This window comes from Oncorhynchus mykiss, chromosome 29, assembly GCF_057628025.1.
Source record: "Oncorhynchus mykiss isolate SJ-2025 chromosome 29, ASM5762802v1, whole genome shotgun sequence".
NCBI classification, from domain to species: domain Eukaryota; kingdom Metazoa; phylum Chordata; class Actinopteri; order Salmoniformes; family Salmonidae; genus Oncorhynchus; species Oncorhynchus mykiss.
In genome coordinates, this window is record NC_143050.1 from 34549588 (window position 1) to 34563091 (window position 13504).

At 43.2% G+C, this 13504-nt stretch overlaps 1 protein-coding gene across 2 annotated transcripts in view; it reads left to right on the plus strand.

The window, feature by feature from the left end:
• The window catches only part of LOC110509326 (high affinity cAMP-specific and IBMX-insensitive 3',5'-cyclic phosphodiesterase 8B), a 94817-nt gene that overhangs the window by 63980 nt on the left and 17333 nt on the right, over window positions 1–13504 (plus strand). For both annotated transcript variants that reach the window (XM_036967466.2, XM_036967465.2), the window contains exons 11-17: window positions 4575–4614; window positions 4887–4964; window positions 6023–6099; window positions 7544–7708; window positions 8293–8350; window positions 9070–9199; window positions 11740–11938. In XM_036967466.2, the coding sequence (XP_036823361.1) occupies window positions 4575–4614; window positions 4887–4964; window positions 6023–6099; window positions 7544–7708; window positions 8293–8350; window positions 9070–9199; window positions 11740–11938 (747 nt within the window). The remainder of the gene's footprint in view (window positions 1–4574; window positions 4615–4886; window positions 4965–6022; window positions 6100–7543; window positions 7709–8292; window positions 8351–9069; window positions 9200–11739; window positions 11939–13504) is intronic.

The window sequence follows — 13504 nt, forward strand, 5'->3', positions numbered from 1 at the left end:
ACTTCAGATTCTAGTATGGTGAGGCCAGGTGCTGCAGACTTTTCTAGTGCCCTCGCCAATTCGTTTATATATATGTTGAAGAGGGTGGGGATTAAGCTGGATCCCTGTCTCATCCCATGGGTCTGTGGGAAGAAATGTGTGTGTTTTTTGCCTATTTTAACCGCACACTTGTTGTTTGTGTACATGGATTTTATAATGTTGTATGTTTTTCCCCCAACACCACTTTCCATCAATTTGTATAGCAGACCCTCATGCCAAATTGAGTTGAAGGCTTTTTTGAAATCAACAAAGCATGAGAAGACTTTGCCTTTGTTTTGGTTTGTTTGTTTGTCAATTAGCGTTTGCAGGGTGAATACGTGGTCTGTTGTACAATAATTTGGTAAAAAGCCAATTTGACATTTGCTCAGTACATTGTTTTCACTGAGGAAATGTATGAGTCTGTTGTTAATGATAATGCAGAGGATTTTCCCAAGGTTGCTGTTGACGCATATCCCATGGTTGTTATTCTCTCTCTCTGTCTCTCGTTCTTTGTCTTTCTCTCTCTCCCATCTCCCTCTCGCTCTTTCTCGTTCTTTGTCTTTCTCTCTCTCCCATCTCTCTCTCTTTCTCTTTCTCACCTCTTCCTCTCTCTCCACTCACAGTCATCATCCATATTCCTGAATGTTTCCCATGCAGCCCCAGCCAGTGTAATGTACTGCGTTTTACTTCATATATGTTTGTGCATTCCAGCCCAAGGAGGCAATTAAGATGCAAGCCAGCTAAATCTGGCAACCTCGTGTGTCCTCAGCAGTGTTTAATCCTATTTCCCCTATTTGGTGCGCGCTGGAGAAAACGAGAGATGGAGAGATGGAGAAGGAGGGAGAGAGAAGAGAGAGATTGTTGAGAGTGAACTGGAAGCAGTTGTCTTGTGCCCTGATACATCCTGTTGTGCCTGATGACAGGAGCAAATTGCATTAGACCTAGAGCAAGCTAAGTTGTCGATAGAGAGAGAAAAAGTCTACTGCTCTTTTGAAAGACCAGTGCAGGAACATTAGAGTGTGTCTCACCGCCCAGCTGGCAAGCAGGTATCAGGCCACTGTTGACTCTGATCCAGCACACCACTGTAGACAAGCCCATATCAAACTATCAGACCTGTGTTGACAGCTAATGCAGCTAGCAGCCCAACAGAACTGACTGTAGCCAACAGACAGTCTGCATGCTGCTGTTAGCAGTGCTGGCTACCAGGGTTGGTGTCAATTCCAATTGAATTTGAAATTCCAATTCAATTCTTGAATTTACTCATGAAGTAAAGAATGTACGTTCAATTCAATTTGAATTTCACCAGTCTGTCAGTCTGTAAGTTATGGAATTGGATTTTAATTGGAATTAGACTCTTTGGACTGTTTGGAATTGAATTGGAGTTCAATATTTCTACATTTCCCAGTAAATTGAATTAATGCACTTAATATCAAACCTTGACTGCAGTCCTAAATAATTTATACTTGTATTTTTCCAGTAAAGCTATGATATTGAATTGGGAATTTAATTATTGGAATTGACCAAACATGGAAATGGGAGGGATTTAATTATCTCTAAATTCAAAGACTGCCCTGGAATTTTAATTGAATTCAATAGAATTTACAGGGAGATGGAATTTAATTAGAATTAACCCCAACCCTGCCGGCTACCTGCTGCCATTAGCCCCCTAAAGAGCCGATGTGTAACATAGGCAGTGACAGTACTGACTTTTCCTATGTAACGTCCTGTTTGAGTAGCATTGTGTGTCATGGCCAGAATTAATCCTGAGTCCGTGTGAGGATGCACTAAATGGATCAGAGGTCACTAGTCATCTCAATCCTAAGGGCACGAACACACCAATAGCGTCTGCCTGCCGAGAGTACCCTCTTAGAAAAAAAGGTGCTATGTAGAACCTTAAAGGGTTCTTCAGCTGTCCCCATGAAGAACCAATTTTGGTTCCAGGTGGAACCCTTTTGGGTTCAATGTAGAACCTTTCCACAGAGGTTTCTACCTGGAAACCTGGAAACAAAATGGTTCATACGTTGTTGTAAGAATCGGACCAAAATGCAGCGTGGGTTGGGTTCATCATCTTTATTTAACGTGAACCTGCAAGAAAAACCAATAAAGAAACTAACGTGAAGCTATGCAGTGCTCAAGGCAACTATACACAAACAAGATCCCAAAACCAACAGGTGGGAAAAGGCTGCCTAAGTATGATTCCCAATCAGAGACAACGATAGACAGCTGCCTCTGATTGGGAACCATACCAGGCCAACCTAGAAATAAATAAACTAGAATGCCCACCCTAGTCACACAACGACCTAACCCAAAATAGAGAATAAAGGACCTCTAAGGTCAGGGCGTGACACAGCCAAAGAACCCTTTTTTCTAAGAGTCGACTTGCAAACTGATTTTGCATTTAGAATCACGGGAAAATGTCGGAAGTCAGACGTCAACAATGTGCTGAACGAACGATAAACAAATGGGAGATCTACATTTGGTGCGGTGTGTGCGACCCTTTACAGAACACTGGAGCCCTGCACGGGCATGAATTTGACGTCATACCCATGTCCCCGACGTTCAAGCCCTACCCGGGGCCGAATGCTGCTACCAAATTTAAAGACTGGCCCAGTTTGGAACCCGAAATAACTTTGTCAGTTCGTAAATCCATTAGCTCCATTGGCTGTCTGTCTGTCACTTGATCCCTGCGCGCAGGCAGCTCGCTCTGCATGCACCCTGCTCATGGCGCTCTGAGTCTGAGTGTCCATAGCAATGGCTCCTCTTGGGCTGCTCTGCTCAATGACGAGACATGAGAGAGCGGGGAGTGTTAGCTACTTTTCGTCATTCTAAACGACAAAACTCAAGGAACATTATTATTTCCTGTGACATAAAGTCTCCTGTCTTTATGTTTGACGTGGTTGAAGCACTTCTGACACCATGTTATGATCTTAGTCAGATACGACTGTACTGTGCAGCAGAGAACCAGCAAATTGCTCCGCATCAAAATGTTAGTGATGAATTTAGTGATACCCGAGCCACGCCCGTACCCTTGTTATTGATGAGTAAAGAGGCTCTATCCGGCCCTAACCCAATGTATAATGTCGGGGCCCGTCGGGCTCGGGTCGGGTACCAGAGCTCTACATCAAACATCACCTTCATCTCTCTCTTTCTCCTTCTCTCCATCTATCTTTCAGTCCCTCTCTCTCTTTGTCATTTTTCTCCATCTCACTCCTTCTTACTTTCTCTGTACTGTACTCCCTCTCATCCCTCTTTCTCTCTCTCATCTCTCTCTCTCTCTGAAGGGGAGCAGTAGAGGTAAACTAAGATGACTCACAGTATCACATCCCAAAAGTCGCCTATAGTTTTGGTTTGATCACCCCCCCCCCCCACCCTGCTAATAGAAGTAAGGCCAAATACATTTTTTCATCATATATATATATATATATATATATATATATATATATATATATATATATATATATATATATATATATATATATTACAGGTTATATATGTTTTTTATGACACTTCAAGGGGTCTTAAAGATCAAAATCAAATAACCAAATGATCCTTGATATGACCTTCTTAAAACAATTCCTTCTTAAAACAATTCCTTGTTGCTTAGTAGTTTCGTTATCCTAACCTGTAATTTACTTAACCTGCTACTGGGGCCGAAGGAACCGTTAGTAACAGTGGAGCCCAACCAAATCAGATAGACCGACCTCATTATATTTTCTGATCTGACCTTCCAGTGACTTTGAGCTCACAAAAGGAAACAATATTTTCAAATCGTAATTGTTTGTGTTGTGTTGTGCCTTTTTCTATTGCATTTGACAAGCGTTTAATTACATTTCTTACACATAAACTCAGCAAAAAAATGAAACGTCACCCCTCCCCACCTACCCTCACCCTTCCTCCTCCTCCTCCTCACCTCATCTCCCCTTACACCTCTCCCCTCATCCTCCTTACAGCCCATCAGCTCCCCCACCCGTCTTCACCTCACCTCACCTCACTTCTCATCCTGTGCCAGCTGGCAAATAGAAATCAATGGCTGTGGAAACAGTAAGAACCTATATTGACTGACACCTTCCCAAACATGAACCCAGTTGAACCCTACATGCGTCAGGCCTATAGATTGACCCTCCTGTGTGCAGTAATGTGTAGATCTATGGGCGCAGTAGTTGGGTAATGTTGAGTCCATGTTGAGACTGTCTTATTAGTATGTTATACGCGCTCACTGCAAGAGAGGAAAACTCACAGCAGCCAGACAGACCGTCGGGTCGAAGGATTGCACAATAAAACTGCAAAAGGAACTCTTTCTTACAAAACGCCAGCCAGATCTACTAATGCACTCATGCTCTCTCTTTCTCTCTCTCTCCCTTTCTCTCTCTCTCTCTCTCCCTTTCTCTCTCTCTCTCCCTTTCTCTCTCTCTCTCCCTTTCTCTCTCTCTCTCTCTCTCTCTCTCTCTCTCTCTCTCGCTCTCTCACTCTCTCTCTCTCTCTCTCTCTCTCCCTCTCTCTCTGTCTGTGATATGGTCCATATCAAACTGCATTTCTCCTGTTATTGTCTGTCTCAGGTCCATAAGATCAACAAAGATGGAGAACATTCCCAGTCAGGTAAGCTACACTCCCTCTCTCTTTAATATTTTAATTCATCATAAGGCCACTGATGTAACTTTCAGGGACTTGTTTCGTGTGACAAAATCCCTGAAACCCCCCCCCCCCCCCCCCCGTCACGTAAGGATTTCAGACAATTTATCTAAACTGCAAAGTTGAACACTGAACCCTCATAGGCGACGAGAAGTGAGGCTGTTGTCTATCTTTAAGAATTTGTCTCAGTCCTAATCTGGGTCATATCGTCCGTCATCCTGATTTCTTTCTTTTCCCAGAGAGCCATTCCCTGCGTCACAGAGACAGGAGGAAAGAGTCGGTTGATACCAGGTCAATCAGCTCACGTGGCAGTGATGGTGAGTGTGTATGAACACCAGGGTACCGTGCGTGCGTCTGTGAGAAATGGTAAGAGAACACTGAGTGAGGGATCTCAATGGAGATAGGGGAAGACAAATATAGAGACAAGAATTTACATTTTTTGGTCATTTAGCAGAGACTCTCTACTGGTCCCCCTCCCCTGCGAATTGAACCCACAACCCGGGTGTTGCGAGCCACCCACTAAGCCACACAGGACCTAAGGAGAAGGACACAGAGAGAGGGGGAAGATAGAGAGAGGAAGGAGGTAAAGAGAAAGGGGGATGAGGAGAGAGGGAGGATCAGAGAACAATGTGAATCAGATTACAGTACATTATGGAAGGCAGTTGAGCTGTTGGCCTCTGATGACATCCCCCTCACTATGACGCAGCTGTTGCTATTTTCATTAGCTGGGCTAAAGTTGTCCTTCTCTTGTCCTCCAACCTCTCTTTCTCTTTCTTTCTCTTTCTCTCTCTCGTCTGAATTGACGAGGGAAGTCCACAACAGCAGACAAAGGATATCAAGGATCTGGAAAGATTCTGAATGGTGGAAGGGTAGAAGATCCCTCCCAACGTGTTCTCCAATCTCATAAAACATTTCAGAAGAAGACTCAGTGTCATTATCCTCGCAAGAGGAGGGTGCTAGACCCTTGAAAACAGGTTCAAAATTATTGGCACGCCTATCTGTTTTCCCCCAGTTGTTTTTATTACTTGTTAAACAAAATCTCTTTCTCTGAGCAATTGTATTAGTATAAAATAATATAATTCCCCAATTTTTTGGAGTGTACAATTATAGCTCACTGTTTGTATAATTTATTTTATACCGTCCTTTTTTTGCTCGCATTTATCAAGGGTGCCAATCATTTGGGACCCAACTGTACATAATACATCATTGTACAGAGCAGCCTGCCACCACAGGTCCAGTGGTCTGATGTGCCAGTCCGTTGTACGTGGTTCAGTTCACAAGCTCATATAATATCAGCTAGAATGAAATGTTTGACTGGACGAAGAGCATGTTATAGTACTAGTAGTCCTGGTAACTTGTGTCTTGTTGTCTCCAGCACCCAGTCTGCAAAACCGCCGGTACTCATCTGTAGCCAGAATCCACTCTATGACCATAGAGGCCCCCATCACCAAGGTACAGTGCACACAGACGCCACACACGCGCGCACACTCACATGCGCACGTTATCCTCGCGGGGGACCTAAAAATGAATTTCCATTCAAAGTCCTATTTTCCCTAGACCCTTACCCTTACTTACCCTTAACGTAACCCTGACCTTAACCCTAATCCTAAATTTAACACGTAACCCTAATCCAAACCCCAAACTTAACTCCTAACTCTAAACCTAACCACTAAACCATTACCATAACAGTCATTTTAACCCTATTTGTAACCCTAAACCTAACCGCTAATCTGAAAATAACCTCGATCCTCGTGGGGACGTGGGAAATGTCCCCGTGACAGAGAATTTTCCTTGTTCTACTATCCATGTGGGGAATTTTGGGGGATTTTAGGTCGCCACAAGGATAGAAGAACCAACCAACCCACACACACACACATTCCCCTCTCCTTTCCCACTCTGTGCTCCTTCCAAACCAATAGAGGATGTTCCTAGAACCATACCTGACACTCCCCGAAGCAAGCGTGAGGATGAGGACCTATCAGAGGCAGTAGAAAGCTCAACAGATCTTCTCAGAGCCCTCTCAACCACACCACATCGGCGAGGATCTGGGACACAACAAGTGTGGTTTGAAGTTCCCATATTGTTGGGACATAACGTCTAGACGACCCAACTGACTATTGATGGTTCTCAGAATGTCACAGGAATGTTCCCGGAATAGTGCTCTGAGAATCCGAAGGAAATCCGAAGGAAAATTGTTCTCTGAACATCTGCCGACATTCTTGGAATGTTATGCAATTTCAAGCTGTTTGCAGTTCTGTGGCCAGTGAAACTCGAAGTCGGTCCATCTGACTGAACAGTGTCCAATAAACCTGATTGGCAAGCATCAGCCTTGATTAAAACGTCAGGTTTGACCTGACGATTCTAATGATTGTGACAACAGAGTTGAAAGATCTGTCAGTCTAATCTGACTCTAGTGCCAGTCTAAGTTTTTTTTAAATATATCTAATTCACTGATGAGAGTTCAACAGGAATGGATGGTGATTTGATGGGATAGGTGAAGGCCTTATTTAATTGCACAGATCTGGGATCAGCCTATGACTGAAAGCCTCTCCAGAGACCAGAGTGTAACTCTAGGCTTTAGGATGTTCCTATCTTCTCTGACTAGCTGCTTCATTTGTCCATTTGGTTCCCGACATGATTTCTACGGCATCACATGCAGAGCTCCCTGAAACAGGCTCAAAGAAAGGCACTTTCTGTCTGAAGAGTGAAGTTTCTCTTAGGGCTGTGTGTGTGTGTGTGTGTGTGTGTGTGTGTGTGTGTGTGTGTGTGTGTGTGTGTGTGTGTGTGTGTGTGTGTGTGTGTGTGTGTGTGTGTGTGTGTGTGTGTGTGTGTGTGTGTGTGTGTGTGTGTGTGTGTTAAATCAAATGTAACTGTGTGCTACATCTCCCTCCTCCAGGTGATCAACATCATCAACGCGGCCCAGGAGTCCAGTCCGGTGTCCGTAGCAGAGGCGCTGGACCGAGTCCTGGAGATCCTGAGGACCACAGAGCTCTACTCTCCTCAGTTGGCCTCCAAGGAGGACGACCCACACACCAACGACCTTGTAGGCGGTCTCATGAGCGTGAGTCAGGGGCTACACACACGCTCTCACACACACACACACACACACATGCACACGCACACTCAAACATACTTACACACACATACACACACACACACAGATCTATTAAACCAAGTTAAGGGATCATTCACAGTGATCAACGTCCTGAAACAGAGAGTTATAGACTGTTTGTCGTACAGGGAATGTATCTCTCCTCACCTCTCCTCATAATCTCTCCTCACCTCTCCTCATAATCTCTCCTCATCTCTCCTCACCTCTCCTCACCTCTCCTCTCCTCACCACTCCTTTCTCCTTACCTCTCCTGTCTTCAACTCTCCTCACCTCTCCTCTCTTCACCTCTCCTCACCTCTCTTCACCTCTCCTCACCTCTCTTCATCTCCCCTCACCTCTCCTCAACTCCCCTCCCCTCCTATTCTCACAAACACAATACTCAAACACAAGAGTTCCTGAGTTATGTGGGATGTGTCTCGTTGGGTGAATTAGAATGCCGAAGTCATTGTATAATGTCAAATAAGTTGTAATTAGCCAGACTTGGGATATACAGTACCAAAAGAGAGTGATTTGTCGTCTTTTTGCTTCTGCAGGACGGCTTACGGAGACTGTCTGGCAACGAGTATGTCTTCTCCAAAAGTACTTTTCCAAGTAAGCACCAGTCTGTTTCATCATAAAACATCACATAGATGTGATATTTATTCATTATCCTACCAGAATACTTCTGCTACTTACATCTAGGACCCTGGAGTTCACTCTAATCACACAAACTGAGTCTAATCATGTGTAGTTTTAGTGGTATATTTGGGTTGCATAATGTCTTTTTTTTTATATTTCATAAAATGTAATAACACTGGAAGCATTCACAGTACTACACATGATGGGGGACATTTAGTGTATGGACCTCTGTCTGTCTGCAGAGTGATCGAAAATAGAAAATGTCTCAGATCATTTATTTAATCAGTTGGAGTCTAGTCCATCGGCAGTCACTGGCAGTCGTTGCGTAATCCACTTATATTTGTTTAAGTCATGATGGGAGAGATAATTACGTACGTCTTCTTTCTGAGAAATGGAAGGGCACTGCTGAGAAGTCCAGAAAAGTCCTCTCCTGCTAATCTTAAGGAAACAGCATGTGCTTTTTTCCCCTTGCACTTCTTAATAGACCTTAGTAGACTTCTTAGTAGACCTGTATTTGACCCTTTACCATGAGGCAGTGCTGCTAAGTAACTTAGGGACACAGCTACATTGGAAATTGTTGTTGTTGCGTATTGCTCTTAAATGTCCCAAATGCAATCAATCAATTGATCAATCAATAAATCAATGTTTGTGCGTGCGCGTCAATGAATGGGTGCGTGCATGTGTGTCTACAGATTTGAGCCAGAGTCAGCTGGCCATCCCAGTAACACTGAATGACATCCCTCCGGCCATCGCTGAAATGCTGGATGACGAAGACCAATGGGAGTTTAACATCCTGGAGCTGGAAGCTGCCACCTGTAAGAGGTACGGAGGGAGAGGGAATAGATGAGAGAGAGAGGGGGGGAGAGAGAGAGAGAGAGGGGGAATAGATAGGAGAGAGAGAGAGAGGGAGGGATATATGAGAGAGAGAGAGGGAATAGATGAGAGAGAGAGGGGGGGAGAGAGAGAGAGAGAGAGGGGGAATAGATAGGAGAGAGAGAGAGAGAGGGAATAGATGAGAGCGAGAGGGAGGGATAGATGAGAGAGAGAGAGAGGGAATAGATGAGAGAGAGAGAGAGAGAGAGAGAGAGAATAGCTGAGATGCTGGATGACGAAGACCAATGGGAGTTTAACATCCTGGAGCTGGAAGCTGCCACCTGGAAGAGGTACGGAGGGAGAGGGAATAGATGAGAGAGAGAGAGAGAGGGGGAGAGGGAATAGATGGGAGAGAGAGGGGGGGAGAGAGGGAGAGAGAGAGAGAGAGGGAGAGGGAATAGATGAGAGAGAGAGAGAATAGATGAGAGAGAGAGAGAGAGAGAGAGAATAGATGAGAGAGAGAGAGGGAGAGAGAGAGAGAGAGAGAGAGGGGGGTAGAGACAGAGCTGCATTTCCTATTACACTGTGACAAATACTCAGACCTAAGAGAATATTTATTTCCCAAAATTATAACTCAATACAAAGAATTTGAAACTACAAAAGATGAAAAGCCAAAATGTGCAATTTTGGCAGCCAAATATAGTGGGGCAAAAAAGTATTTAGTCAGCCACCAATTGTGCAAGTTCTCCCACTTAAAAAGATGAGAGAGGCCTGTAATTTTCATCATAGGTACTCTTCAACTATGACAGACAAAATGAGAAGAAAGAAAATCCAGAAAATCACATTTTAGGATTTTTTATCAATTATTTGCAAATTATGGTGGGAAATAAGTATTTGGTCAATAACAAAAGTTTATCTCAATACTTTGTTATATACCCTTTGTTGGCAATGACAGAGGTCAAACGTTTTCTGTAAGTCTTCACAAGGTTTTCACACACTGTTGCTGGTATTTTGGCCCATTCCTCCATGCAGATCTACTCTAGAGCAGTGATGTTTTGGGGCTGTTGCTGGGCAACATGGACTTTCAACTCCCTCCAAAGATTTTCTATGGGGTTGAGATCTGGAGACTGGCTAGGCCACTCCAGGACCTTCTTACGAAGCCACTCCTTCATTGCCCGGGCGGTGTGTTTGGGATCATTGTCATGCTGAAAGACCCAGCCACGTTTCATCTTCAATGTCCTTGCTGATGGAAGGAGGTTTTCACTCAAAATCTCACAATACATGGCCCCATTCATTCTTTCCTTTACACGAATCAGTCGTCCTGGTCCCTTTGCAGAAAAACAGCCCCAAAGCATGATATTTCCACCCCCATGCTTCACAGTAGGTATGGTGTTCTTTGGATGCAACTCAGCATTCTTTGTCCTCCAAACACGACGAGTTGAGTTTTTACCAAAAAGTTATATTTTGGTTTCATCTGACCATATGACATTCTCCCAATCTTCTTCTGGATCATCCAAATGTTCTCTAGCAAACTTCAGACGGGCCTGGACATGTACTGGCTTACAGTGCCTTGCGAAAGTATTCGGCCCCCTTGAACTTTGCGACCTTTTGCCACATTTCAGGCTTCAAACATAAAGATATAAAACTGTATTTTTTTGTGAAGAATCAACAACAAGTGGGACACAATCATGAAGTGGAACGACATTTATTGGATATTTCAAACTTTTCTAACAAATCAAAAACTGAAAAATTGGGCGTTTATTTATATACAAATATTTTTTAGATCTAAATATATATTTTCATTTTATTTATATTTTTGATATGTATACTTTGACAATGTACGTAATAATGAACTTGCCATGTCAATAAAGTTACTTGAATTGAGAGAGAGAGAGAGAGAGAGAGAGAGAGAGAATAGATGAGAGAGAGAGATAATAGATGAGAGAGAGAGAGGGAATAGATGAGAGAGAGAGATAGAATAGATGAGAGAGAGAGGGGGAATAGATGAGAGAGAGAGAGGGAGGGAATAGATGAGAGAGAGGTAGAGGGGGAGAGGTAGAGACAGAACTGCATTTCCTATTACACTGTGACAAATACTCAGACCTAAGAGGATATATCTTTCCCAAAATTATAACACAATACAAAGAATTTGAAACTGTAAAAGATGAAGAAAAAATCAAATATTTATTGGGTGAAAAGCCAAAATGTGCAATTTTGGCAGCCAAATATGTGTCCTCCTGCCACAACCTGAGGGGCAGCCAGTGAAAAGTGCAAAGTAATGTCGATAATATTTCCCATCTTGTTTTGTTTTATCTTTGACAATGTAAGTAATAATGAACTTGCCATGTCAATAAAGTCAATTGAATTGAATTGAATTGACAGAGAGAGAGAGAGGGAGAGAGAGGGGGGGGATAGATAAGAGAGAGAGTGGGAATAGATGAGAGAGAGAGAAAGAGTGAGAGACCAATACAGAAGGGACTTGGAACGAACGCCCTCTCTCTCTATATCACTCATCTATCTCCCCTGTCCTCTCTCTGTCATCCCCGCAGACCTCTGACCTACCTGGGCTTGAAGATCTTTGCTCGGTTCGGGGTGTGTGAGTTCCTGAGCTGCAGTGAGGCTACGCTACGCTGCTGGCTCCAAATCATAGAGGCTAATTACCACGCCTCCAACTCCTACCACAACTCCACCCATGCCGCTGACGTCCTCCACGCTACAGCCTACTTCCTACGCAAGGAGAAGGTCAAGGTAGGCCAAACACACACACACAGAGAGATAAAGACTCTCCTCACGGGCCTGATGAAGACCTTTCGGTCACACCTGCAATATGCTATGGAAGCATACAACAGTGCACTGTACCTAGAGATTGGTTGAATGTGCACACGTAAACTACTTTCACAAGTGAAATGACTACTGACACCAGCTAGCTTGAATGTATCACCGCAACATCATCATGGCCTGACATCTCAGTGTGTTGACTGATGAGTTGATCTATGTAATTCCCTGCCATGTGTTTTCAACAGCGTGTAGAGTATCAGTTTGCTTTGCTTGGCAGGAGATGAATGTATGTCAGTGACCAGTGAGAGTTGGAGTGGGGATGTTTTTATTGTTTTCATATTGGACTCAGTCAATACGTGTTTTGCCTTGCCGGCAATGAGATCCTAATACATTGCCTTTCTTTTCTCCCCACTTATCCCCTCCAATAAATATCTCCTCTTCTTGTCATAAAGTGAACATTTGCTAGTGATTATTATTATTAGTTGTGCTCGCATTGCGTGCATTTTTTTAGGTATTATTCCTTTGTTGAGTATGAGGTTATGCTGAGAGAGATTTACACAGTATTTATAGTTTATGCACGATCTCAGACATTTGGGCACGAGTAATCGAGCCCTCAAACGGGCGTCAAAACGTGATCTTTAACCAGCGATCGAAATGTTTTCTTGGAGACAACGTTCGTTTGCTTTGACTCCAGTGTTCCATTTGTACATGTGCATTTGCGGTGCACAAAAAAAAAGAAACCAAGCCAAGCGTCACACAGTTCTTCTCACTAAATCCGCCCCGTGTCTCAATCCCTCAATTGCGTTCCGACCGCTGTCTCTACACACGCGTGCTGAGTGCGCATACAAGCTTTCATTAGGCCTACAGATGTAAATGCCAAAAAGTGTATCCAACTGATGGGATACACAAGCTGCACTTCTTGCCAAATGATGACAGTTTTATCACAAATTCAAAATGGACTGGTTGATTGAAATAGGGAAATATGTGTTCTAACAACGACCGCTGCAGGTTTGGAATAATTGCTTCCCGTCTATTTTCCGGTTTAGGCTACTTTGCGAACTACCTAGTGCCATTTAGAATTGGTTAGTTTAGGCTATAACCAGAGATAGCAGTATTTCTGTTACATGTATTTGAAATACGTATTTTTAATTTCTTCTGAGTATTTTGAATTTCACTGGGCTGAACTACTTATTTTGCCAACTTCCTCTGATAAACTAGGTTCACGAAAGAGGACTTTGTTTAGACTTGCCCTTAAAAAGGATTAATGATTTGCATCTCTCAATGTATTTTCTGTTTTGTATGAACAATTGCAAAGCATGCTAGTATATTCTAATGAGCTCCACCCCAAAACAAGGCCAATAATACCCAGTGTGCTTTGCAGTTCATTTTGATATGTTCATTTTCACATATACATTTACATTTTTTATCCAGAGTGACTTGCCCAACTAAGGTAGATAAACAACATATCATAGTCATAGCGAAAACAACTTTTTTTGTAAACCGTTATTGAAAATGTTGTTGCAGTTCTGTATTTTG